General features: G+C 43.1%; 1 protein-coding gene and 1 pseudogene across 2 annotated transcripts; one reads left to right on the top strand and one right to left on the bottom strand.

The window, feature by feature from the left end:
- The first annotated feature begins 3,040 nt into the window (after positions 1–3,040).
- Positions 3,041–27,942, top strand: Cdk7 (cyclin-dependent kinase 7). 2 transcript variants are annotated; one of them, NM_001398656.1, is given in 12 exon segments: positions 3,041–3,212; positions 3,474–3,533; positions 9,247–9,280; positions 10,600–10,667; positions 12,773–12,841; positions 15,893–16,003; positions 16,954–17,072; positions 19,731–19,830; positions 21,379–21,465; positions 24,938–25,087; positions 26,703–26,850; positions 27,747–27,942. In NM_001398656.1, coding segments are annotated over 12 exon segments (1,041 nt in total). In that variant the 5' UTR covers positions 3,041–3,146; the 3' UTR covers positions 27,776–27,942.
- On the bottom strand, positions 14,605–15,574 carry Kti12-ps1 (Kti12 chromatin associated, pseudogene 1; annotated as a pseudogene).
- Positions 27,943–28,000: the final 58 nt, after the last annotated feature.

The following is a 28,000-nucleotide window of genomic DNA, read 5'->3' as shown; positions in this document are numbered from 1 at the left end:
AAAAAAAAGAAAAGAAAAAAAAATAATAGCTAGCTAACCACTTTTCAGACATTGGCTTTTACCCATAAAAGTCACAAGCCTTCCAGAAGTGTTTGAGCAGATCCTATCAGAGGAGGAAACTTTGCGCAGATAGAAATAAGTTTAAGTAATTTATCTAGTAATTGAATACTGGTTGGCCAGCATTCAAACTCAAGCCACTACTAGATTATACTAGCATCTTTATTCTTTTAGGATTTATTTTATGTTTATCCGGACTTTACCTGTGTGCCAGAAGAAGGCATCAGATCCCATTATAGATGGTTGTGAGCCATCGTGTGGTTGCTGTGAATGAGATTGGGGACCTCCGGAAGAACAGGCAATGCTTTTAGCTGCTGACACATCTCTCCACCCTATACTAGCATCCTACTAGCATCTTAATAATCAGTCCTTGCATTCTGTTGCTGTCTCCAACCTACCTTTTAAGATTCCTAATGTTTAGAAACCTCAGTTGCCAAGAAAGCCATATTGACAGCTATTTCAACTCAGAACTTTGGGGTCAGCCAGTTAGATTTTTATGTGCCAGGGGTCAACATTGGTAACTCTGGTGAAGCCATCTATTTTACCACAATACCAACAGGCCTTCTTGATTTTCCTTGACCCCCTTTCTGCGTACAGTGTGGTCTCTTAGCAGCCAGAGCAAACCTTTTAAAATAGTATCTGGAGCCAGAGAGGTAAAACTACCATCAAGCCTGAAGACCTAAGAAGTCAGGTCACTGTGGTATCCCCAATATAGTCAATAATCACAATAAAATATAATAAAATTTAATGATTCTATTAGCATTTAGTGGACATCCAGTGGCATCTGTACTGGCCTATTTAAAACTGCAAGACACCATCTCCATCTCAATCCCTGTTAGGGTTATCATCATGCCTCATGTTTAACGTTTTTCTGAGACAGGATCTCACTATGTAGACTTGAATAGTCTGGACCTATTTTTTAATCTTCCACTACACAATGGGATGTCTTGTTAAAAGATATTTTTAGATCTATAATAATGTATGACACATAGAAAGCAATACATTTATTAAAATTAAAATGAAAGTTTTTTTTTTTTTAGTTGTTTTGAGACAAGGTTTCTCTTTGTATCCCTGACTGGCCTGGATTTCCTGAGTAGATCAGGCTGGCCTCCAGCTTGCAGAGATCTGCCTGCCTGTGCCTCCCTAGTGCTGGGATTAAAGTCATGTATGCACTTTAAATGAGTTTTTTACTGAGCATTATGAATTCTAATTACATAGGTATTTTGGATATAGGATTCTAATTATAACCTGGTTAGTTATGTAGTTGCTGAATTTTGTGAATCATGAACTGAGTAGAATTCAACCCAGGATTATCAAAAGAACTCCCAATGACCAATAGCAGAAGTTTTTTTTTTTTTTTTTTTTTTTGGGTGAGACTGTAGGCCAGACTTTCCTGGAAGTTGCAAGTTTCCAGTGCTGAAGTGTCCTGCCATGCCTGGCAGGACAGGGATGTGTAGGGATGGAACAAAAACACAGAACAGTATAGGGAGAATCTGATTGGTTAATTAAGCTCACTTTACTTTTTCATAAGGGTTAAAGCACTTCTTTATGTTACCTAAAACTGGCCAGCTTGGGAGAGCTGGCTGCTAGTTCCTTGGAACGTCAGATTAGTTTCTGTCTAGTATGGAGCTAAAGCATGCGTGGCTCCCATTTTGATACAGTGAATCTTGTGTGGATCTCTTAAATTTTGTTAACGAAGGTATTAAGGGGCTTGGAGATGGCTCAGTTTTGTTTTGTTTTGTTTTGTTTTTAACATTTATTTGTGTATATGAGTGCATGTATGCCTGCATGACAGAAGAGGGCATCAGATCTTATAAGCCATCACATGGTTGTTGGGAATTGAACTCTGGAATAGCAGTCAGTGCTCCGATATGCTGAGTCATCTCTCCAGCCCTTGGTTCAGCTCTTTCAGCTCTTCAGGTTCAGTTCCCAGCACCCACATAGTGCCTCACAGCCATCATTACAGCTCCCCGGGATCCAACACCCTCTCTTGACCCCTATGGGGACTGAACACATGGGATACACAGACATACATGCAACCAAAACATCCATTCACATAAAATTAAAAAGTTATTTTAAAGTAATGGTAATAAAACTGGTTCTTGCCTCCTAAGTAATTTTGTGAAGATCAATTCTTAAATCCACCAGGGAATTGAGGCCTCAACAAAACCACCCTCTACCCTGTATGCAAACTGGAGCGATGTGAAAACAAAAACATGACAAGTGGAAACCATTGCTGGAGCCAGTAGTTGATAGATAGGCTTTTATTAACTACATAGCAGACATTGTTACTATGTCTAAAGGCTCTACTCTTTTTTTTTTTTTTTTTTTTTTTTTTGGAGCTGGGGACCGAACCCAGGACCTTGCGCTTCCTAGGCAAGCGCTCTACCACTGAGCTAAATCCCCAACCCCAAGGCTCTACTCTTAATTCATTAATTTCTAATTTTTAGAAGACCAAAGGCTTATTGCATAGCATTCAGTAGGACTTGGTTTTTTTCCCCCCTGGTCCTGTTTCTTCATAAATCAACCTTGAAGAACTTGGAGGTGGGATGGGGAGGGGGACCCGACTGATAGAAGTGGGGCAGCGATGGGGATGTAAAGTGAGTAAGTAAATATATTAGTGGGGGGGGGGGGGGGAAAGGTGCACAAAAAGAAAAACAAAACAAATGGGTTTCTTTGGGAGGAGTTTGGTGTCCATGGAGACTGAGGCTGCACAGCAACGCAAAGTAAGGCCGATGCCAGGATAAGCCTTCCGCAGTCTTAGACTTCATCTACATTCCGAACTCAGAAACACCCATGTCAGAACGCTGACCTATCCTTGGAAGCGAAGAAAACCCACGTTCAAGACAAACTGACAGGACAACACAGAGCCCCAGGCCAGGATGTGCACGTGGCAGCCGAGGAGGGCAAGGTTCACAGCCCAGCTCAGCTTCCGTAGGGCTGGCCCCGCCCACAGCGGAAGTATGGGCGGAGTCAGTAGGTTATGCGCGTCCAGTGAACGGAAGTAGCTGTTGGAAACTTTCAGACGCTTTAAATTCCTGCGGGGTGGAGGGCTTAGTTTAGCTGCTGGACGCTGGCTTCTCACTCGTATGGCTGTGGACGTGAAATCTCGAGCGAAGCGCTATGAGAAACTGGACTTCCTCGGAGAGGGACAGGTGAGGCCTTGTGCTGAGTCCGGCCGTGCGGCTGTTCTCGCGCAGGCACAGCCTGTTCAGCGCCGGCTGCTGTCCCTTGTCACCATCCTTGAGTTTCCTCCCTTCTGGAGACGAGGCCTCCAGACCACGTAGCAAGCCGCAGCGAATTCCCTCCAGAACCAGGATTTCTTTGTTCTTAAGAAAAGGGGGTTGGGGGTGGGGATCCAGAACCAAGCACCAGATAAAGATCTTTCAGGATTTTGTTACTGTTTTCCTTTCTAGTTTGCTACTGTCTATAAGGCCAGAGATAAGAACACCAACCAGATCGTCGCCATTAAGAAAGTGAGTTACCTTTTTATGTTGTTTTCTCTCCAGTCTTTGTGTCTCGCTCGCCACATAGCCCTTACCGGCACGGAGTTCGCTATTTAGACCCGGTTGTCGTAGAACTTGCTGCAAGCCTTACCCTTCTGCTCCCTGTTATTTGGGGTTTGGGGGTTTGCAGGCATGCTCCACCACGCCAGACAACTCTTAGACAAAAATGCCTCGGCATTCATAGTTGATTGATGGCTGTCTGTCTGTGAGACAGTCTTGCTATGTAGTCCAGATTGGTCTCCAACTCGTGGAAATCCTCCTGCCTCTGCCTCCTGAGTGCTGGGGATTAGACATGGCTTCATTTTACTACCTGTAGTCACACTCTGATTGTGGGAGTTACACGAACTCTATAGACAATAGAATTTATTAGCGTCTGTGTTTCAAGATGGTACTAGAGCTGAACCAGTTTTTGTTCAAATGATATAAGACAAAACGTTTTGTTCCATAAAAGTTGGTTGTTGACCAAGGAGGCAAGTACGGTGTCTCTTTAGTCCCTTTGAATGGCATGGTTTTTCCAGGCCACAGGTCCATAAGATCTGTTATCTGTACTGAAAGGTTTTCATTGACATTAGCAATACTAATAATAGTGTATTTTCTAAGACGAGTTAAGTATTTTTAAAACTTAAATTCATTAACAACACTTCTGACATAATTTCTTAAGTGCCAAACACTTTTACTCACTCCCCCTACCTGCCCCCCACTTAATCTCCAAATAGCCTGTTAAGTAGGTAAAGGGGTCCTTCTTCACCTTTGAGGTACCTGAGTTAGATGACTTTAAGATCACACAGCTAGCAATGCAGAGGCCTTAGAAGGGAACTGTTGGTTGCTCTTTCTTCTGCTACTGAAAACTATAGCCAGTTCATGATGACTCTGTCTCCTCATATAACCTGGGGTCTGTTGTGGTTGAGCTCTGTATTCCTATGCCACTTGGAATCTGCTGTTTCCTTTGTAGTCTCATAACTCCTGTGAAGTGTGGATGATCATGCTTGCGTCTGGCAGCCTCCCAAGTACTCCTTTTCACTCACTAAGTGTTTGGTTTGCTGTCTTGTCAGGGATTTCTGCTGTTTGTTTTATTTTAAGGAATTACTTTTGTATCAATGTTTTCAGGCGGGGGCGCTTGTGTGCTACAACACATGTGTAGGATCCAGGAGAATAGCAGAGCCTGTTCTCTTCCCGCCTTGTAGGTTCCAGGGATTGAGCTCTGGCTTGGTAGCAAGTGCCTTCTCCAAGAAAGTCATCTTGCTGGCCCCTGTTTTATTTTCTCACTTCTCATTTTCTTGTTTTCTAGCTTGTGCTTTGTGATCTACTTCTATATCTCACTCTTTTGTCAAATTCTTCATTCTCTTGGCTGGGCGTGGTGGCTACTCCGAAAGCCGAGGCAAGAGAATCAAATGGCAGCATTTCCCAGCACTGGGGAGGTGGAGATAGGCACATCCCAGAGGCTGCCTCCATGCAGTCTATACATGGTGAATGCCTGTGAGAGACACTTTCTCCCAGAAGCAAGTGGACAGTTTCTGAGGAAGGCCTGCGTGCATGCCTGCACATGCTCACACACAAACATGCATACCTACATCTACATATGTGCTCCGTTAAAGACATACACACATAAAGTTCAGTACTTTCTTGGGCTAAAGAGTAAGTTTCAAGGCTAGCATGGGCAACTTAGTAAGACCCTGCCTCAAAATAGAAAGTAAAAATGAAGCCTGGACTCAGTGGTGGAAGCCCGCTGTTGTGGAAAACAAACACCAGAACAACATTGAAACACCAGAAGAAACAACAAAACACCAGAAAAGTTTCATTTTTTCTTGAGCCAGAAACTGTAGCCTAGGTTGGCCTGAGTTTTGGCCTGAAACTCACTATGTAGCCCAGGCTGACTTCAGTCTTCCTGTTCCAGCTTCTGGTATTTCTGGTGTGAGCTGCTCCCACCCTCCCCTCTTAGCTCTGCTGCTGTCTTTGTCTTTGTTAGTGTTGCCGCACTAACCTTTCTATTCTTTTTTTTTTTTAATTATTTATTATGTGTACATCATACAGCTTTCTGCCTGCATGTATGCCTGCAGACCAGAGGAGGGCACCAGATCTCATTACAGATGGTTGTGAGCCACCATGCAGTTGTGGGAATTAAACTTAGGACCTCTGGAAGAGCAGTCACTGCTCTTAACCACTGAGCCTCTCTCCAGTCCATAACCTTTCTATTCTTTAAACATGTTAGATTTGTTCTAGTCCCAGGATCATTCTAGTTTCTTTCTTTGGTTGCCGTGTTTTCTCTCTAGAACTTGGTGTGCTTAAATTCTATCTCATTCAGATGTCTCCTCCACCTAGAAGTGCCTTTTAGTTAGAGCAAGGCAGGTTTTCCCACTGCTTCCCTGTTCGCAGCTCTTCACTCTGCGTCACCCTCACACCTCTGTCAGATCCTGACATCCTCCACAAGAACCTACAAGCATTATACCTGGGCTATGGCCACCGCATCTGTGTGTGGGCATTTATTTGTTTGTTTATTATGTGCATGGGTGTTTTTGCCTGCATGTGTACCTGTACAGCTATGTGTAGAGGCCAAGAGTGTTTTATCCCCTGGGACAGGTGTTACAGATGGTGGTGAGCTGTCATGGGCACTGGGAGTCAAACCGAGATCCTCTGGAAGAGCAGTCACTGCTCTCAACCACTGAACTGTTTCACCTGTCCTGACTTAGCTGGGTACAGTGGAGGGGACAGGTCATCTGAGTCTAGGAGTTGAGGCCAGCCTGGAAAAAACATAGTACAGGCTGGTATCTGAATCAAAGAAAATCTTGAATCGACTGATACTATCTTTTCATATGGTTGACATATTGGATTTTGTAATTGTATGTACAAGTGGGTTTTCTTGCCTGCTTTTAACATTCATTAGGCTTAAGCATTCAGCCTGTCTTTCCTTTTTTCAAAGCCCTTCTGACCTGATTCCAAAGTTACTATGTGGAGGATGACCTTAAACTCCTGCATCTATCTCCCAAGTGATAGGTATCCTATGTCATTATAATGCTTCCTCCTTGAAGGTGACCTAGATATTTTTGCATTTTATTTCAAATTCATTTTTGTGGTTTTAAAAATTACTAATGAAGCAAAGGGTTTTTTTTTTTTGTTTGTTTGTTTGTTTTTTTTTTTTTTTTGTTTTTGGAGCCAAACCCAGGGCCTTGCGCTTGCTAGGCAAGCGCTCTACCACTGAGCTAAATCCCTAACCCCAAAGGTTTTTTAATATGCTATATTTTCTCTTGTTTTGGCTTTTCAGTTTCATTGACTGAAATTTATGTCCAAAACATTAGAGTGCTTGGTTTGTGGGTCTTCTCACAACTTAGAATCATTTGTATTTGTTCTGTGAACATTTGAGGATTTGGTTCTGTGAGCCTTCCATTTCCAACACTTGTAATTTCTACTGATACTCACTTGCTTATACCGTCTTTAATTGGACAAGGAATTAAAAGCCATCAAACTGCTTTTGCATTTACTATAACATGGGCTTCTTAGGTATAGCTAATGTGACTTAGCAGTGAAGAGCAGTAACTAAGGCACAAGTTTGGTTTCCAGAACTCATTTAGTGGTTAACAACTGTTTGTTCCAGGCAATTCGAGATCTTCTGCCCTCTACAGGCACAAGGCATGCATGCAATCCACAGACATAGATGCAGGCAAAACACAAAATAAATACTAGAAGAGCTAAGTTTTCTGTTTCCCAACTTGCTCAGCCAGTCTGCCTTGGGTCACTGTGTGTGTGTGCGTGCGTGTGCATATGTGTGTGTATGTATGTATGTATGTATGTATGTGTACGCACATGTGTGTGTGCGTGTGTGTGTATGTCTGTGTGTGTACGCACATGTGTGTGCGTGCGTGTGTGTGTGTGTGTGTCTGTGCGCGCACGCGCGCGCGAGTGTGTCTTGTAGGTGTTTGTGGTCCATACATGTGGTTGCTCAGGTCTGCCCGTGCACTAGCTGGTGAGACAAGGTATCATCAGTAGAACCAGATGCTTGTTATTGGGGACCTTTCTGTCCCAGTCCTCCAATGATGGGCTTTAGGCATACACAGCCATGGCTGCTGGTCTTTACGTGGGGATTTGATCCAGATTCTTGTGTGCAGAGCCAGTGTTGCTACTGTGTCATTTTCCCAGGACCCCTGCTCCATATTTAACTTGGAAAGACGGAAGGACAGCTAATTGTGAGTATCACATGCAGTTCTAGAATTTCAGAGGCTGAGATGAGGATTTTAAATTAAGGCCAACCTGGACTACATATTGTAAAACCCTTTCTCAAAAACAAAGCAAAGCAAAACAAACAAGAAATGCCCAAAACACAAACTTAAAATTAAAAAAGGAATAAGGTGAGCGGTAGTGGTGCACACCTTAAATTTCAGCGCTTGGGAGGCAGAGGCAGGGGGATCTTTGAGTTTGAGGCTAGCCTGGTCTACAGATTGAAATCTAGGACAGCCATTGCTACACAGAGTCTTAGTTACCCTGTGTCTTAGTTATGGTTTTACTGTTGTGATCAGACACCATGACCAAGGCAACTTTTTTTTTTTAAATTTATTTATATTATGTACATGAGTACACTGTAGCTGTCTTCAGACACACCAGAAGGGGACATCGGATCCCATTACAGATGGTTGTGAGCCACCATGTTGTTGCTGGGAATTGAACTCAGGACCTCTGGAAGAGCAGTCAGTGCTCTTAACCGCTGAGCCGTCTCTCCAGCCCCAGCAACTCTTATAAGAACAACATTTAATTGGGCCTGGCTTACAGGTTCAGAGGTTTAGTCCATTAGCATCAAGGCAGGAACATGGTGGCATCCCAGGCAGGCATGGTGCAGGGGGAGAGTTCTACATATTCATTTGAAGGCTGCTAGTGGAAGACTCACTTCCAGGCAGCTAGGATAAGGGTCTTAAAGCTCAAACTTCACAGTGACACACCTACCCCAACAGGGCCACACCTTCTAATAGTGCCATTCCCTGGGTGGAGCAGTACAAACCATCACACCCTGTCTCACACAAAAGCGGTGGTTGGGGGGCAGGGGAGATATAAAGGAGACAATTATTTTGTGCACATACATGTACCACAGCATGCTCTGAAGGTCAGAGAGTAACTTGTGGGAATTCTTAATTCCAAATTGTGAGCCATCATGTGGTTGCTGAGATTTGAACTCAGGATCTCTGGAAGGGCAGTAAGAGCACATCTCTCCAGCACCCTTCCCTGCTTTATAAGAGTTGAGATATAAAGGAATGTAGCCCCAGTCCCAGCTGTTTTGATTTATTTGATACAGAATCTTGCTGTATAGCTGGGGCTTTGCCTCCCAGGTGTTGAGACTATGGCATGCACCACCATGTCAGTCCTGCTTGTAGCTAAGTGTCTGTACATATAGATTATACATTAATTTTACACATTCTGAATTTTTGGTTGGTTTTATTTATAAAACATTTATTATTTTATGTGTATCAGGATTTTACTTCCATGTATGCCTGCGTACCACTTGTATGCCTGGTGCCATCCAAGGTCAGAAGTGGCATTGGATCCCACTGGAACTGGCAGTTGCAAGCTGCTGTGTGGATGCTGAGAATTGAACCTAGATCCTTAGGAAGCAGTCAGTGTTCTCAACCCCTGATCCATTTCTTCTATCCTCTACACATGGTTAATATATGTGTCTTGGTTTTGTTCTCCCTGTCTCTCCCAGATCAAACTTGGACACAGGTCAGAAGCTAAAGATGGTAAGTATCACATGTAATTTGATCACCCAGGAGATGTTCTGATATGAGGCCTGAGGAGAATGTCAGGGAGAGTTAATGAGAGTTCAGTAGAGTTATTGCAGTATCTTTAGAGCAGCAGTTCTCAACCTGCGGGTCATGACCTGTTTGGGGTCCCATAACATATTTACATTACAATTCACAACAGTAGCAAAACTACATTTATAAAATAACAACGAAAATAATTTCATGCTTGGGAGTCATTGCAACATGAGAAACTGCATTAAAGGGTCATGGCATCAGGAAGGCTGAGAACCACTGCTCTAGAGAGTAAAGCAAGTCTGGTTAGAAGCAACATGTAAGCATTGCGGGAACATTCAGATTGTAAGTGTAAGTGGGGCAGTGAGGTTAGTGCTTGGTCTGGATGCCCTCGCTACTGCTTCGGGTGCTGTACATCATTGCTTTTGCATTTCTGGTGTTCTGCTTGCTTTGAAAAATTCAAGGGTACATCTTCCTAGAATAACACAAAGTTCCTGAAAAATGGACACATTAGGAAAAGGTTTATTTCTTATTCTCAAGCCTCTTAGAATATCAGGTTCTGTTTGGCCATCAAGTAATAGTTATTATGAAATGTTATGGGCTGGAGAGATGGCTCAGTGGTTAAGAGCATTGTCTGCTCTTCCAGAGGTCCTGAGTTCAATTCCCAGCAACCACATGGTGGCTCACAACCATCTGTAATGAGATCTAATGCCCTCTTCTGGTGTGTCTGAAGTCAGCTACAGTGAACTCATATAAATATAATAACTAAATCTTAAGGGAAGAAAGAAAGAAAGGAAGAAAGAAAGAAAGAAAGCAAGAAAGAAATGTCACCATCGTTGGGGATTTAGCTCAGCGGTAGAGCGCTTGCCTAGCGAGCGCAAGGCCCTGGGTTCGGTCCCCAGCTTCAAAAAAAAAAAAGAAAAGAAAAAAAAAAAAAGAAATGTCACCATCAGAGAAAGTGCCAGCGCTGTTGTAGTTTGAATTTCGACCATTTGTATTGAAAAAAGCTATCGTTCGTGCTAATTTGCTATTAGCACGCATAGCCTTTCTCTGATGTTTGTAGGACAAGAGAAAAGGCCCTATTACCACATATTTGCTACATGTCTGTCTATGCTATTGTAATAATTTCAGAATGATATGTAGAGACATAAGTACTTTGCCATTTTTCATATACTGTGTTAAGCTACCTTAAAACAATGTGGAAAACACTTTCTCATAAAAATAGTTAAATTTGCCCTCTGTGTGTATGTAAAAGGTTTGAAATTTCATAATTGTTGTTCATTTTTTACATTCTTTTTTTATAGGTATAAATAGAACAGCCTTAAGGGAGATAAAGCTCTTGCAGGAACTAAGTCATCCAAATATAATTGGTGTGAGTATGATATAAGCTGTGTACCCCTTGGGGTCCTCCATCATCTGATTATGACGGCTATTGGTCAGAGGCTCAGTGTAGTGGATTGATGTAGATAACGTTGCAGACATTTGAGGATTGATTAGGGTGAAGTGTATTTTCTCTCCCACTTTTGCTGTGAGTGGTATCTTTAGCATTATACATATAAATGAGGAAAGGAATCAAATGTTTCCACACAGGTTGATTTTGTCAGAAATGGTTTTGAGTCCAACTGTTAAAAGTAGCAAATTGCATTTAAGTTGAGAACCTTGTTGCCTGCATGAGGGCTGGAGTGGATTTCAGTGAAGTTACTGTAATTAGAGTACTAACAGTACTGCAAGTATGTATCCTGTACCTGGCAAGAAGTTTTTTACAAATTTGCTTAGGAAATTTTGTTTGTTTTTGTTTTGTTCACGACAGGGTTTCTCTGTGTCTCCCTGGCTGTTCTGGAACTCACTCTGTAGACCCAGCTGGCCTCGAACTCAGATTTGTCTGCTTCTGCCTCCCACGTGCTGGGACCAAAGAAGTGTGCCACTATGACAAGAATTTTCTTTTAAACATTGAAACTTTTTTTTCTTTTCTTAAATTTGAGTGTGGCATGCGTGCTTATGTATACAATTTGCCTATGCATGTGTATTTGGAGGCCTGAGGTTCATATAAAATATCATTTTCTATTACTTTTCTGTCATATTCACTGAGGCAGGGTCTCAGTCAAACCCAGCACTCAGTGACAGGGACAGTTTTTAGCTAATGTGCCCTAGAGAACTCCTGTCTTCCGTCCAAGGCTGGAATGGCAGGCACAGCACTCTTCCTGCCTGGCGTGTGCATGGTTTCTGAATCTGAACTTTGGTGTAGTCCTTAACATTTGGGAGGCGGGGGCTTTTACTCCCGAGCCAACTGGAAACCAAGGTGAAATTTTCTTTTCCCTTTTTTTTTCTCCAGATTTATTCATTTAATATATATAAGTACACTGTCACTGTCTTAGACACACCAGAAAAGGGCACCAGATCCATTACAGATGGTTGTGAGCCACCATGTGGTTGCTGGGAATTGAACTCAGGACCTCAGGAAGAGCAGTGAGTGCTCTTGACCATTGAGCCATCTCTCTAGCCCTCTTCCTTTTTCGAGACAGGGTTTTCCTATTTAGCCTTGGCTGTCCTTGAACTTGCTCTGTAGACCAGGCTGGCTTTGGACGCGGAGATCTTCCTGCCTCTGCCTCCCAAGTGCTGGATTACAGCCATGCATCACCACTGCCGGAGCTGTGAAATTTTCATTAATTTATTTATTCTAATTCTTGGACTTTAGGAAGAGGAGTTTTTTTTTTTTTTTTTTTTTTTTTTTGGTTCTTTTTTTTCGGAGCTGGGGACCGAACCCAGCGCCTTGCGCTTCCTAGGTAAGCGCTCTACCACTGAGCTAAATCCCCAGCCCCGGAAGAGGAGTTTTTAAGTTTTTAGTGAATTTGTTAAGTGGGTTAATGTTTTTGCGCCAGAGAGTACGAATTCTTGTTAACAAATGGGGCAAATGTTGAGTTTAATGAAGGAGTCTCAGTTCACAGGAAATTTCCCGCAGTTTAGGAATGTAAGCCAGGCAGTACACGTTTGTGTTACTTATTTATAATCACAGGGGAGGTGGAGGCAGAAGTAGGATTGAGTTGAAGGCCAGCCTGGGCTACATAGCAAGTTCTAGGTCAGCATGATATATAGTGATGTCTTATCTCAAAAATCCAAGGACTGGGGCTGGAGAGATGGCTCAGTGGTTAAGAGCACCGACTGCTCTTCCAGAGGTCCTGAGTTCAATTCCCAACAACCACATGGGCTCACAACCATCTGTAATGGGATTTGATGCCCTCCTCTGGTGTGTCTGAAGACAGCTACAGTGTACTTATATATAATTTAAAAAAAAAAAAAATCCAAGGACTGGCGGATGTATCTTAGTGGTGGAACACTTGCCTAGCATTCTGAAGGCCCAGGATTTACCGGTAGTGTGTGTGGGAAAAGCAAACATAATTTTTAAAAATTATTCCGACAATAAATTCCAATGTTATTAAATAGAGAGTAACAGTTTGACTTGATTTTTCTTCTTTGCAGCTCCTTGATGCATTTGGACATAAATCGAACATTAGCCTTGTCTTTGATTTTATGGAGACTGACCTAGAGGTAAGATAGAATTCCTGGAGATATCGCTCTACTTAGTGGAAGCAAAACCTGCATACTTATTCTGCTTTAAGAAAAGACTGATGAACAAAAAGTTGCTTAATTTTGCAGATCTCTAATTTCTTTCCTTTTTTTTTTTTAAAGATTTATTTATTATGTATAAGTACACTGTATATTGCTGTCTTCAGACACACCAGGAGAGGGCATCAGATACCATTACAGATGGTTGTGAGTCACCATGTGGTTGCTGGGATTTGAACTCAGGACCTCTGGAAGAGCAGACAGTGCTCTTAACCATTGAGCCATCTCTCCAGCCCAGATCTCTAATTTCTTTACATTTAATTGTATTTCTACTAAGAGGTATAGATTTTATTGACATTTTGCCAAGTTCCTTTTAACTTACTGACATTTTCAGGCACATTAGACCTGACAATTTTATATTCATCCCCATATTATCTATCAAAGGTTAATGTCTTTTAGAAAACCAAGTTTCTCTGTAAAAGTTGCAGGTTTTTTTTTTTTTTTGGTTCTTTTTTTCGGAGCTGGGGACCGAACCCAGGGCCTTGCGCTTCCTAGGTAAGCGCTCTACCACTGAGCTAAATCCCCAGCCCCGCAGGTTTTTTATTAATTAAATCCCCCAAACATTAATAGTTCCAAGTTAAAACTAAAATTCTTATACATTGCTGGTTTGAATCCAAATTTTATATTCACTTTGGAAAGTAGTACAGTTTGTCAAAAAATTAAAGACACATTTACTATCAGATCAAAGGTAAAAAGGATTTTTATGACTGCATCAAGCAGGCAAAGGAATGCAGGACGTACAGCCTTAGTCTAATTACCTCTGTAAGGAAATGCTTAGTCCCTTTAATTCTACCACACTTGCTTGGGTTTCTTCCTTCCTTCCTTCCCTTCTGTCTTTTTTTTTTTAAAGATTTATTTATTATGTATATAGCATTCTACCTGCATGTACGCCTGCAGGCCAGAATAAGGCACCAGATCTCATCATAGATGGTTTTGAGCCACCATGTGGTTGCTGGGAACTAAACTCAGGACCTCTGGAAGAGCAGACAGTGCTCTTAACCTCTGAGCCATCTCTCCAGCCCTGTCTTTCTTTTTCTGATATAGGGTTTCTCTGTGTAGCCTTGGCTGCCCTGGAACTCACTCTGTAGGCCAGGCTAGCCTTGAACCCAGAAATCTGCCTGTCTCTGCCTCCCAGGTGCTTTGATTAAAGTTATGTACATCACCACCCAGCGTTACTTGGGTTTCTTGATTGGTAAGTAGGTTTTAGGTCATAGGTCATGTGTCTGTTTTTTTTTTTTTTTTAATTTTTTGAAAATTTTATTAGAGGAAATATCTAATGGTTGTCGTACACAAATATCGGTTTCTCAAGGACAGAACAACAGATTTATCTGTGTTTGAAGTTCCAGCATAGATAGCAAGAGGCACTGTGCTCAAACATACTTGTAGTATGAAAGGGCCATCATGAGTACAAAGCTGTTACCTTCGGTTTCTACTCACAGTTGACTTAACAATTCTCCGTCCCAGCGGAGGGAACAGAGGATGTAGTACCAAGTGGCCAGCCGCGGCCCCTGGTGCTCAATGCCTCAGCTATGCTGCACACTCAGGGTACAGCAGAGGCAGCTAAGGGAAGGAGTGGGACTTAGCACTCCAGTTCCTCAGTACGCTTTGCAGACCTTCGGACTCTTCTTCCTAGACAGAGTACAGTGGGATTCAGGCGAGAGCTAGCGCTGCTGACCACTACCCCATTAGTGCAAACTCTAGTTCAGATACTGAAGAATCATGTTGGCCAATTGAGGCAGGTTCTCTTGTAGGCGCTTTAGTGTAAGACAAACTGGCATGGAGGGGACTCCATTCTGCCAAGGTCAAGGGTTAGTATATTGGAGGTGCCCCGTGTTGCCAAGAAGCGTTCAGTCTCCCGTACAGCGCTCTTCTGTGCTTCCATCACAGCAGTCAGCACCTGGCCCTGGCCTCATCCAACTGGTGCAGAGAGCTGCCAGAGGCTAGGGGCTGGGACTGCATAGACTGATGGGGTGGGGGAGCCCGATTCTCAAACAGTGCAGACCGGAGCTGAGCCAGGGGCGATAGCTCTTCCAAACCCACCACGGTGAACAAGGGTAGATCTCAGCGGACTCCACAAGTCTGGGAGGAAGGGCAAGGCGCAGTCTCTGCCGATTTCTCAAACTCCAGAGTCATTATAGCCGGAGGATTTGATGGCAGGATTTCCTCTGGATCCAGTGCCTTGGGGACAGCGACCAGGACTCCCCCATTTGCTACAGGACTGGTGGTGTGCTGTTCCTTTCGTTGTTCTCAAGCGTGGCCTCCGGCTCACTGACAGCAGGGTCTAGGCTCTTGGAGGTGCCAGCCACCTGAAGCCCGCCGCTCAGCCAGCCTGGCAGTATGCAGTAAACTAAGCAAAGCAGCAGAACCCCTTGATGTAGTTCATGGAGTCTAGGATGACCACGTCCTGCAGGCTCTGCTCTGCCTCGACCTGCAGCGCAGCATGTAGAGGCTCCCTACACTGTTGAATCCTGCGCACCTAGCACTGAAGTGTTGTCCACCACATGCACCATACGGCTCTCGCCGGTGCCCGACGTAACTCGCATCTGCTGGCTCTTGCCGCTGGACAGCGGCCCACAAACCACGACAAGCGGCATGTTCTCTAGGGGCATCCATGTGTCAGTTCTTAAGCTGCCTTTTTCCTGCCAAGAGGCTACAGTGTGGAGCTGAGGTAGAGATCAGGAATGAAGTGGTTTCCCAAAGTGTGCACTTGTTAGAAGGGGCAAGTGAAACCACAGATACTTGATACTTCTAAGCCAGAGTTGTAGGACACAGTATTGCTTTCTCCCCAGACCAATGATACTCTTTTTTTTAACCACCTAATTCTGGAAATTCATACAATGCCTTTCAAAGGAGAGTTGGATAATCTCCCATAGACTTGTTGAGGATGAATACATTGATTTTAAATCTTTATGTTATTTGCTGACATTCACTGGGAATAGTCAACCAGCTGTGTGTTGCCTGTCTACTTTTCAGGTTATCATAAAGGATAACAGTCTCGTGTTGACCCCATCCCACATTAAAGCCTACATGCTGATGACTCTTCAGGGCTTGGAATATTTACATCAGCACTGGATTCTACACAGGGTAAGACCCTAAGGGATGATCAGTCTGTATTTGACAGGTCTTGCTTTGTATTCCAGGATGGCCTGGAATTTGCCTTGCAGCCCAGTTGGCCTCTAATTCATGATTCTTCTGCTATGGCTCCTGAAGGCCAAAAAGTTATGGGCATGTTTTCCATATCTGACTTTTAATGTTGCTGCTTAAGTTTGATTAAACTTTTTGTCAGTGGTTAGTTAAGGTTTTGTTTTACGTATTTTAAGTGCATGTGTCTGTGTGTGGGTGAGTGCAGGTGCATGACTGTAGTTGGGTATTGCCACAACATTGTGGAAGTCACATGACAGCTCCCAGAAGTCAGTTCTTTCCTGCTACTTTGTGGGGTTTGTGAATCAAATTAAGGTCATTAAGTGTAACTGTGAATGGCTCTGACTGATGAGCCGCCTTGCCAGTCAGTTGGTTGTTTTTGTTTTGACTATAGCACCTTCCCCTGTACCCTAGGCTGGCTCTGTGCTCGTGATAAGTACAGGTGCATGCCATCATGTCCATTTTGATCTCTCGTTGTCTAAAGTCCCCCCCCTCCCCTTTAGCTTTTAAGAGAACTCAGTCTGTAGACCACACTGGCTCTGCCGCCCAATGCTGGGATTAAAGGCGGGCGTTACACCTGGCTTTGTCCTCTGAGTTTTAAATTTAACTGGTACTGGGCCATAGCTCAATTGGGAAGTGGATGCCCAACATATATGAAGTCCTGTGTTCAGTCCTCAACACATTTGGTAAATCCTTAATCCCAGCACTCTGGGGTAGAGGCAGAAACATTAGAAGTTCAAGGTCATCCTTTTTGATGACTTAGTGGATTCAAAGTCAGACTGGGCTACTCTGTTTCAAATACCTTACTAAGTAAAGCACGCCAACTAAATGTATCCCCGTGTTTTTCTCTAATCCCACTTAATTTTGTCTGTTTTGATAACTGCTTGATACAGGATCTGAAACCAAACAACTTGTTGTTAGATGAGAATGGAGTTCTGAAACTGGCAGATTTTGGCCTGGCCAAATCATTTGGGAGCCCCAATAGGGCTTACACACATCAAGTTGTGACCAGGTAAGAACACACAAACGAGCAGACTTCTCTGAAATACCTTTTCAGAGCTCAGGAGCGGGCCACTGTTGTGTGTCCTCAGAGTGCAGCCTTTAGTAGTATGTGCACTTTACCACAGTAAACAGATCTTTCAGAGAAAGTCTAACTCAGTCCTTCCTGCATATTTTTGCAGGGCTAAGTATTGGGTCCTGTAGATTGTTGTTTATACACAGGTGAGGTCAGGTGACATCTTAGGTAAGGCTGGAGTGTGTGATTGGGCAGTGGAAAAAGAAGGCGGAGCTGAGAGTTTTAGAGGGGACAGAGACACAGACAGGGGAGAGAGGGAGACAAGAATCTATAGGAGAAGACAAACCATATGTCCTAAAGAGCTACAGGTAACTATGGATATCATAGAAGGACAATAGAATAATGTCAGGTACATTTGCCCCGTCTAGGTTTGTACCTTGTATTTATATCAATTGAGTTTTGAGTTCTTTGTGTGGGCATTTTGGGGGTTGAAGATTTACTGTTATAAGTCTAGCTGCTAAATTACAAGCCACTGGATTTTTCATTTTACTGGGTTATGGGGATTTGCACAAGCAGCAGCCAGCTTTTCTCCCAGCTAGCCATGGGGCGGTTAACCTGGGAAGATATGGGGGGGTGGGGTCTGCAGCCCACTACTTCAGGGAAACATGAGGGTGGGTGAAATTGCTTTTTCTTATGATTACACCCTACAAAATTTTTAATTAAAAAAGTTATTGTAAACTGGGCATGGTTTTGAGCACCACCAGGCCTGACCTGCATTTGATAATTCCTAAGAATTTAAAGGATCTGAAAAAAAAAAAAAAAAAAAAAAAAACAAACCACAGATTCTTCTATAGGCTATTTTGTCGCCTTCTTCCAAATAAAACTAAAAGTTAACTGGACCTTGGGTTACAAGTGGAGGGTGTGAGCTCTGGGAAGATCCTGGCAGCAGGTTACCAGAGTGGGTATCATTGATGAAACTGACAGAAATAGAGCAGTGGGGATAAAGAGCCAGGTTTTAAAAGGTCATGGGGCGGGGTTGGGGATTTAGCTCAGTAGAGCGCTTGCCTAGCAAGCACAAGGCCCTGGGTTCGGTCCCCAGCTCCGAAAAAAAGAACCAAAAAAAAAAAAAAAAAACCGCCTAGGACCAACCAAGATACCTGAGACTCAGCGCCTTGTTACTCCACGTGTCCTACAGCACAGACATCAATAGATTGCTCTGGACCAACAGCACATCAAGAACAATAAGGAGGAAGCTGCAGAATAAGCCAAACTTCTGGTCAAGAGAAGGAAGGAAGTCAAAGATGCTAGAAACAGATTGCCAACAGAGTAGCTCTCCTCCCTGTGCCTGCCTCTAAGTCTGAGTTCACCCAAAACATCGTTAATTATAACAGATAAATGATCAGACCTTGAAAAAGAAGTGGATAAGAAGAGCTTAGGGGCCAGACGCGGTGTCAGACCTGAAATAGTCAATACCTGGAATGTAGAGGCAGGGGATTCAAGAATCCAGGATGAGCCTTAACTATAGTGATCTTGAGACCAACTGTGTAAGATCCTGTTTGAAAAAGTATATAAAAATAAATGTAGGGAAGAATGAGAGAGAAAGAATTGGGCACAGGTGGCTTTTAGAGAAGTAATGTATTAGCGTGTTAAGGGGAGTCAAATAGAGAGCAAAGAGTTTATGACAGAAAAGTGGAGAGGGTTTTAGCAATTGTGTTCTTGAGAACTGGAAAGACTGTAGACTCATGGTGAGTGGTGGGATCTAAGAAATGCAAGGATACTTCATCTTTCAAAAGTTAGGCTTCCTGGGCATGGTGGCCACACCTTTAAAACCAGCACTCGGTAGGCAGAGGCAGGCAGATCTCTGATTTCTGAGGCCACCCTGGCCTACACAGTTCCAGGGAAGCCGGGGACACACAGAGAAACCTCTAAAAGTATCTTTTATTCATGTGATGTAATTGCCGTCTCTGGAGGCTTATTGTCTCCGTGTGCTAAACTAGGCCTAGTCCTGGGAGCTTCTAGCTTCTGTACAATCTTATCTAGGCCTAGAGTATTTTCAGCCTCTGAGACTTGCTGCTGAAAGAGCTCACCCCTTCCTAGTTCTTATTACTGGCTGACTGATTCAACTCGGCTGTTCTGGTTCATGCTCCTCCTCAAGCTGACTGATTCAATCTGACTTCTGTCTTGGCCTCATACTCACTCTGGCAGTCTCTTCTAATATTCTGGCCCCTTATTCTCTGGCTTGCTCTGTTTTCACCTGTATCTAGCTTGTTCTTGCTACAACTTGTCTCTACCACTGTCCCAGTAAAACTGCCTCCTCTCCTCTCTTCCTCTCTCTTTACTGCTCTCTTACGTAACTTCCCTTTCTTCTTGTAAGAGTTGGGCATATCCTGTTCTGTCAAATCTTTCTCTGATGCATCTTTTTGTCTGCCTTTCAGTTAGCACCTTTCAAACATGGGTGCTTCCTTTTACCAGCTAATTTTACCCTCACTGTTTGGGATTAAAGGTGTGTGCTAAGGTTGAGCCACAGCACAACTGGAAATAATGTTTCCTGGTAAACAGCACAAGCTTGGAGTTCCCAGTGTCACTGTGATCCACAGAAACGCTGCCTTGAAATACACATTGGGTTGTCATATGACTCTTTCTTATTGTCGTCAGGTGGTACCGGGCCCCCGAGTTACTGTTTGGAGCTAGGATGTACGGTGTGGGAGTGGACATGTGGGCTGTCGGTTGTATCTTAGCAGAATTGCTTCTAAGGGTGAGTCCTAAATCCATGCACACCTTTTAAGTATTGTTGATACAGTTCTTATAATTGTCTAGGAGTCTTTTTTTTTTTTTTTAATCATGAGCCCTATAGCAAAAAAGATTGACAAGCAGAGTCAAGTTTGTTAAATAAAAGTTTCAACAGATACATGTGGGAAGCTGAAGCAGGAGGACCACTGAGTTCAAGAGTACGTAGTAAAACTGTATCTCATAAAACAGAAACAGCCTTCGCTTCTTGGGAGGAAGAAGCAGAACATCGTTCTGATAAAATGCCCGAGGAGTCCTGTTGAGGTAGTTGGGTTATTTAGGCTCACAGCCTGAGGTATATCCTCATGACAGAGAAGCCATGGCAACAGGAGCTTGAGGCCCTGTGATGTCACATCCCGTCCGCAGTCAGGGAGCAGAGGGCAATGCTGGTGCACTGCTCACTTTTGTTTAGCCCCTATAATGGTTCCTCCATTAGGGTGCCTCTTCTCTCTTTAAGTCCCACAGTTTAGAAACTGCCTAACAGTTATGCTCAGAGGTTTGTTTCCATGGTGGTTGACACTAAGTCTCATCAGGCTGACAAGATTAAGCATCACAGAGGCTGGAAAGGTAACTAACTCAGTTATAAAGTGCTTTCTGCACAAGCAGGAGACAGTTCTGAATTCTCTCTGGTAGACCTTGTACCAACTGTGGGTCCCGTTAGAAAAGAAACCACACATCGTTTGTTCAGGAACATTTAAGAATAATGCAAGGTGTGGTGGCTTACATTACACCTGTACTCCTAGCTAGCACTTGGGAGACTGAAGCAGAGAGAGTCACCGAGGATTGGAAGTTTGCCTGTGTTGCAGAGTGAGACTGTTGCACCTTCTCCCACTGTCTTTCCACACTCAGCTGTGGTGGCTTGGGAATAGGAAGGACTGATGCCTAAAAGTGAGCAGCAGTCACCACTGCCCACCACTCAGGTCAGCCAGGGCTGGAACCTGAAGGGGAGGTCTCTTCAGTAACTTGGCAGAAGTCTGCTTTTGAGGGGCTGGGCTGCTGCCTCAGCACTTAAGAGGACCCAGGTTCGAATCCCAACACCTGGTACATGGGAACCACTGTAACTCCACATGTGGGGACTTTGATACCCTCTTCCTTCCAAGCTAGAGGATGGCACAAACATGGAGCAGAGGCATACATGTAAGCAGATGCTCTTACATATGAAGTAATAAAATAATAAAATTAATTTTAAAACTCTGCTGTTTGGAGTATGTTAGAAATCTCCTCTAGGGTACTGAGGGAAACTCTTGAAAAGTGTATGCCTGGACCTTCTGAAAACCGCACAGATAATGCTTTTTATAGAGAGGGCAGAAGGGGATTTTGGAATGGAAAAGCAGTGAGTTGATAGTGGAAATCAGTGCTTTAAATGCTGTTAGGGTTGTTTGTGGGTGAAAGCTCTCTCAAGCTCTGTTGGAGTAAGTTTTAATGGTCCCAGAGCTTAGGGATTTTTATTATAGCATTTTTTTTAAATGTAACCACTTTCACTAACAACCTTGAAATGTTTGTTTCTTATTTTCAGGTTCCTTTTTTGCCTGGAGATTCAGACCTTGATCAGCTAACAAGAATATTTGAAACTCTGGGTACACCAACCGAAGAACAGTGGCCTGTAAGCCTTTATGCATTCACTTTGAAATGCACTTATATTCTGTGGTGTTATTTTGTTATGTCTGAGTGCAGCTGTATGTGCACTGAAGAAGCTACTTAATTAACTTTGCAGTGCTAGAGATTAAGCCAAGACCTTTTTCCTTTGCTGGACAAGGGCTCTGCCAGTGATCTAACTTAGAAACTGTGGTGGCACATACTTTTAACTGGGAGGCAGGACAGTCTCTGAATTTGAGGCTAGCCTGGTTAGCATAGTGAGTTCCAGGCCAGCCTGAGCTATGTTATGTACCGACATCCTATCTCAAAAGGGTAAATAAGTAAATAAAAGCAAGTTCTCCTCATTACTGTAGATAACAGGGGAAATATAGAAAGGAGCATTAAACCATGGCCTTCATCCATCAGCTCATGTATGTACAGTCCTTTCCAACCCCAGTGTCTGTCCTGGGCTAGTCACTGCCCTCAGGTGATGGGAAGCTGTCTGTCTGTGGTGTGCACTCACAGACATGCATTCCATTTTCTGTCTTTTGGATGTAGCTCAGGGGAAGAGTGGTGCTTGCTTTAAAGAGCTCGGTGCCCCTGGCTCAGGAAAGCACTGAAAGAACAGCACCGCAGGATTCTTCTTTGATCGTTTGTGTCCAGCAGCTTCAAGGGTTTTCAGTTTTTGTTTTTTCCTCCAAGACACCATCACCCCCAAGACACCATCACCCCCAAGACACCATCACCCGGGCTTTTTCTTTTTAACTTAATTGAGGCAGGTTTTGCTATGTAGCACTGGCTTGCCTGGGACCTCCTACGGATACCTTGTATTACTACAGAGATCCATCCACCTCTGGTTCTCCAGTGCTGGGATTAAAATTGCCACTGTGGGGGGGGTTGGGGATTTAGCTCAGTGGTAGAGCGCTTGCCTAGGAAGCCCAAGGCCCTGGGTTCTGTCCCCAGCTCCGGAAAAAAAGAACCAAAAAAAAAAAAATTGCCACTGTGCTGGGCTAGCCATTTTTTTAATGACTGAAAATATATTCTCTCTCTCTCTCTCGATTTTTTATTTGTTTGAGACAGGGTTTCTCTCTGTAGCCTAGTTGTCCTGAACTCTTTGTGTAGACTAGGCTGGCCTTGACCAGGTCGGCCTTGAACTCAGACTTGCCTACCTCTGCTTTCAGTGCTGGGATTAAAAGTGTGAGCCACCAACAACAACTGAAGAATACTCTCATTTATGGACATTTATGTTAATTAACTAATACCTAGATTAATTAACTATTAGTTAATTAACTAATTAATACCTAGATTAAGTATATATGTTTATTATATCATATGCAATTATTTCTGTTTTTATGAGCACTTTATCCCAGCAACCAGATATGATAATATATCTCCGTAGTCCCAGCTAATAAGAAAAGGAGACAAGAGGACTGCTTGGGCTCAAGAGTTTTAAGTGTGCTGGGCACGACACATCTCTTTTTCAAAACTAGATTACTAATCTGTTATCAGTGTTATGGAGGCACAAGCCTTTTGATCCTAGCAGTCAGGCATAGGTAGGAGGATCTCTGTGAGTTTGAGGCCAGCCTCATCTACATCACAAGCTACAGGACAGCCAGGACTACATAAAGAGACTGGGGGATTGAGGCGGGGGGGGGGGGGGGGGCTTAAGCCAGCAGCAGGCCGTTCTTCAGTGACAAGTTCTTGAGAGGACCAAGGGATGAAACAAAGAAGACGGGAGAGTTTGGGGTCAGGAGGTCTTGCACAAGCTGATGATTCATGCTAGTATTTCATTATCTCACCTACAGTTTGCAGGGGCAAATGGGACAGAGTCAGAGTCATAACAGATTAGCAGGAAACCCATGGGGCAACGATCCACAAATAGAATTTAGGAATCTCAGGTGTCTCCTGGACCAGGTGCTCAGGAGCCAGTTTCTTTGGGGGTTAAAGTCGGGTTCCTAGAGCCCTTAACTTCCTCAAGCCCAGGCTCCAGCCCCAGAATTGAGTCTGTCCCTCAGCAAGGATGCAGAACTCTCTCTGTCTTTTTGTCTGGGCCTCTGAGAAAGCCTTGGGTTGGCTTGGCTTTCAACAACAACAACCTGTTACTATTTACCCAGATTCTTTTTTTTTTTTTAAGATGTATTCATTCATTATATATAAGTACACTGTAGCTGTCTTCAGATACACCAGAAGAGGGCATCGGATCTCTTTACAGATGGTTGTGAGCCACCATGTGGTTGCTGGGAATTGAACTCAGGACCTCTGGAAGAGCAGTCAGTGCTCTTAACCACTGAGCCATCTCTCCAGCCCCCTTACTTAGATTCTTAAAGTTGAGAAGCTTTTGGCTTTTTATTCCCATTGTAGTCCCAAGCTCTGAGGAGCAAATAAATGTGAAGAAAATGAATTCTGGGGCCTGTAGACATGTCTTAGTAGTTAGGAGTACTTACTGCTCAAGCATGAGGGCCTGAATTCCAATATTCAGCAACCTTAGAAAAAAAAGAGAGAAAAAAAGTACAGCATGCCTTGACCCCATTGCCGTGGGCACAGCCCTGTGGGCACAGCCCTGTGGGCACAGGCAAGGAGACTTGCTGGTTGGCTAGTGCTATAGCCTAACTCTAGATTCAGTCAGATAGCACAGGCATATAAACACCACACAAGTTCTTGCTTCCCTCTCTCACCAAAAAAGGAAGAAAGGTGGACACTTTAAGCAGAATTTTTATCATCTTGTTAAAACTATAACAAAAATATCCAAAGCTAAAGTTAATATCTAAGGAATGTCTCATATTATTTCTCAATTTCCTAAATGAACGTTTTGGTTTTGGTTTATTTGGGGTTGGTTTTCTTGTTTGTTTGTTTGATTAGGGCCTGCAGCTTCCTATGTGGTCTTTGCAGTGGTGGGATTATGGAGGGCATTACCTTACCTATCCCGAGCTGTACTTTCGTGCTTGGTGTCCACATGCTGCAGCACTGTTTGTTGGAAAGGCTTGACAGAACTCCTTCATGCCTTTCCAGAACTGTGCTTGGCAGATACTTGTGGATCTTGGGTTCGCTGTGTACTCCACTGATCCCCCTGTCTCTCCATCACTAGCACACAGTATGAATTGAAGTTGCTCTGTTGGGTCTTAAAATATGTACATGTAAGAACTAACACTAGTTTCTTTTCCAAATTTTTTCAACTAACTAGACTTTTACTTCTGTATATAAAATTCAGATTAACTTGTTTACATGTGTAAAATGTCAGAATTTTAACCCTGTTTTTTGGAGAATCCATTCTTTCTTGTGTTCACATGTTTGTTGTGGGTCTGTAGAACTATGATTTTAAGATACATTTATGCTATGTCTTCTACTCTTTACATATTACCAGTTCTAATTTGTTTTTCTCTATGAGTAGTTTTCTTAGGATTTTCTACACAGACTATCTTAACAGGCCACATTTTGTTACTTTCTTCCATTTCTGTGTCTTTGGATACGTTACTTAAATTTGAATCCTACTTGTCTTTCAGGACATGTGTAGTCTTCCAGATTACGTGACGTTCAAGAGTTTCCCTGGCATCCCCCTGCAGCACATCTTCATTGCAGCTGGAGACGACCTGCTTGAGCTCATACAAGGCTTGTTCTTATTCAACCCATGTACTAGAATTACAGCTTCACAGGTACTCAGCAGCATTAATAAAACAAACTCAGGTTTCTAAAGTTTTTAATATCCTTAAATACCAGGGCGAGAGGTCTATCTTTGGTGTGTGTGTCTGTGTCCTTTCCTGAAGCTATAGACAGTGTCTGGCTGATAGGAAGTCTTGTTATGCAAACATCACATAAGAGTTTACACTTGTTAGAGGTGTGTGTGTTCTCACGCCACTGACAGATTTCAGATGGATTGTTTTAATTATGTGTATGGATGTTTTGGCAGCATGTATGTTTATACACCATGTATGTACAGTGTCCATAAAGGCCAGAAGAAGGCATCAGATCCCCTGACTCAGACTTACAGAAGGTTGAAGGGCGGATGTTGGGAACCAAACATAGGTCCTGTGGAGGAGCAGCCATTGTTCCTAACCGCTGAGCAATCTCTCCAGCCTGCTTCATTTGAGCTCTTTATTTTTGAGTCAGGACCAAGTTGGCCTTGACTTCAGTATGACATAGTTGGAAATGGTAACTTCTTACCTCTTTCTTCCTTTTGAGGGGGAGGGGGAGTTGAGGCAGGGTCTCTCTCTCTGTCGTCCTGGCTGTCCTTGAAGTCACTCTATAGACCAGGCTGTCCTGCCTCTGCCAAGGTGTGACACCCCCTCTCCCTGCAGTTTGTCAGGTTTGGGTTTTTGTAAATTTTTTGTTTGGTTTGGTTTTGCTTTTGGGGTTTCTTTGTTTGTTTGGTTTTTAGAGACAGTGTTTGTTTCTCCATGTAGCCCTGGCTGTCCTAGAACTCACTTTGTAGACAGGCTGGCCTCAAACGCACAGATCCACCTTCCTGTGCCCTCTAAATACTTGAGATTAATACTTCATTTTGTTTTTGTTTATTTGTTTTTGAGAGAAAGTATGAAGATGGGTAGGCGCAGAGGAACTGGGAGGAGTTGGGAAAGGGGGGGAATATAATCAAAATATTATACTTCAAAACATTTTATAAATAAGAGTACCTGATCTTCTTGACTGTTGGAGAGAGTCTAGAGTAAATAAATCACTGTGGCTGTTAACAGTACTGGCATATTATAAATAGGTATTAGTTGACAAACTTGTCATTTGAGAGGAAACCACTTTTATATAAAACTGTAAATTCTAGAACATTATACTCTAGTGGTTAAAGCAACCTTGGATTGGCCCAAACAAGTTTTTACCATTCACAGTAGATTATTGTTTTGTAATTTATTGGTTCCAGTTTGGGCTTTGTGGTTGTACAAATGTTAGAAGGGAGTGTGCCACTTCTATCCTCCAACCACATCCCCCGCCAACAGTATCAGCCAGTTGCAGGATACTGGGTGTTTATTTATGTATTGTGTCCAAATACTTGATGCTAATTTTTTGTTTGGTGCTATAAGAGTATTTGCATACTATTTTTAATGCTGTCAACAATTTGGGACTAGATTTTCCTACTCACAGTACAAACATTTAAAGCACCCCTTTTGAGCTGGGCATGGTGGTACATGGCTATGTACCCAGCACTCAGAGACAAGTTGGAGGAAGACAGCTACAAGTTACAGACCAGCCAGTGCCCCACAGTGACGTCTTGTCTCAAAATAGGACAAAAGAATAAGACCTTGCTTTCTTTTCTTTGAAAAGGCGTTGAGGACCAAGTACTTCAGTAATCGTCCAGGGCCAACACCTGGATGCCAGCTTCCAAGACCAAACTGTCCAGTGGAAGCATTAAAGGAACAGTCAAATCCAACCATGGCAACAAAACGGAAAAGAGCGGAGGCCTTAGAACAAGGTAACAGTCCCCATCGATAAATGACATCAGAAAGCTCTACAGCTCATTATCGCTGGCACTGGAAGCCACTTAGGAAAAGAGCTGTTCAGTTGTTTACGTAGGAAATAGAATGTGTTCCTCTTCTCTTCAGCCAAGGACACTTGAGGCACTTTGAGTATGCCTGAGAGTTCTAAGAGCTGTCCTTGATGTGTGCCTTCTATCCTGCACCTTTGCCAACCCGTTTATTTTTTTTTTTTTAAATACACTTTTGTGTGGCTGTGTGTGAATATATGTTATATATGTGTGGAGGCCAGAAGAGGGCTTCATTCAGTCTGGAGCTGGCACTGCAGGTGGCTGTCAGGTACATTTGTCCAGGAACCAAATTTGGCTTCTCTGGAAGAGCAGAAGTCCTCTTCATTACTGAGCCAAGTTTGTAGCCCTCCCCCCACACGCATCCCCATCCCCTTGGATACAGGCTCTCACTGTATGTCCCCGACTGGCCTGGAACTCACTAGTTAGATGGATCTGGCCTTTTTGAACTTTGCCTCCTGAATGCTAGAGTTAAACATATATTCAGCACATGCAGTTGGTTTTGTTTTTAACTTCGTTATTTTTAAATTTTTTGTCATCTATTTTTATGTGTATGGGTATTATATGTCTGTACCACATGTGTGCAGTCCCTGTGAAGGTCAGAGAGGGCATCAGATTCCTGGGACTGAAGTTACAGATGCTTCATGCTACTGTGTGGTTGTTGAACCCAGGTTCTCTGGGAGAGCAATGAGTGCTCTTAACCTCTGAGCCAGTTCTCCCGCCCTCTATGCTGCAGTTCTTACTCTGTGTTAATGTTTAGCAGTGCCTGTAAATCAGAGAATGTGCTGGAGTACAGTGAGTGAACAACCTTTTTGTTTTACTTTCAGGAATATTGCCCAAGAAGCTAATTTTTTAGTTGCAGCGAACAATGGACAGTTTCACTGCTGAAAGAAATGATCCAAAGGCAAATAACGGAAAAAAAATAGGGAATATTAAATACTATATAAGAACTTGTAAATACTCTACAGATGTAAAATATGTAAAGCTATGGGTTATTTTTATTAAATGTATTTTAAAATAAAATATTTGTGATTTATGATTAGAGTACAAGAATAACTTCAGTTCTCTAAAATGTAATTCA

The sequence above is a fragment of the Rattus norvegicus genome, chromosome 2 (genome assembly GCF_021556685.1).
Source record: "Rattus norvegicus strain SHRSP/BbbUtx chromosome 2, alternate assembly SHRSP_T2T, whole genome shotgun sequence".
In the NCBI taxonomy this organism is placed as follows: Eukaryota; Metazoa; Chordata; class Mammalia; order Rodentia; family Muridae; genus Rattus; species Rattus norvegicus.
This window is presented reverse-complemented; position numbering and strand designations above follow the sequence as displayed.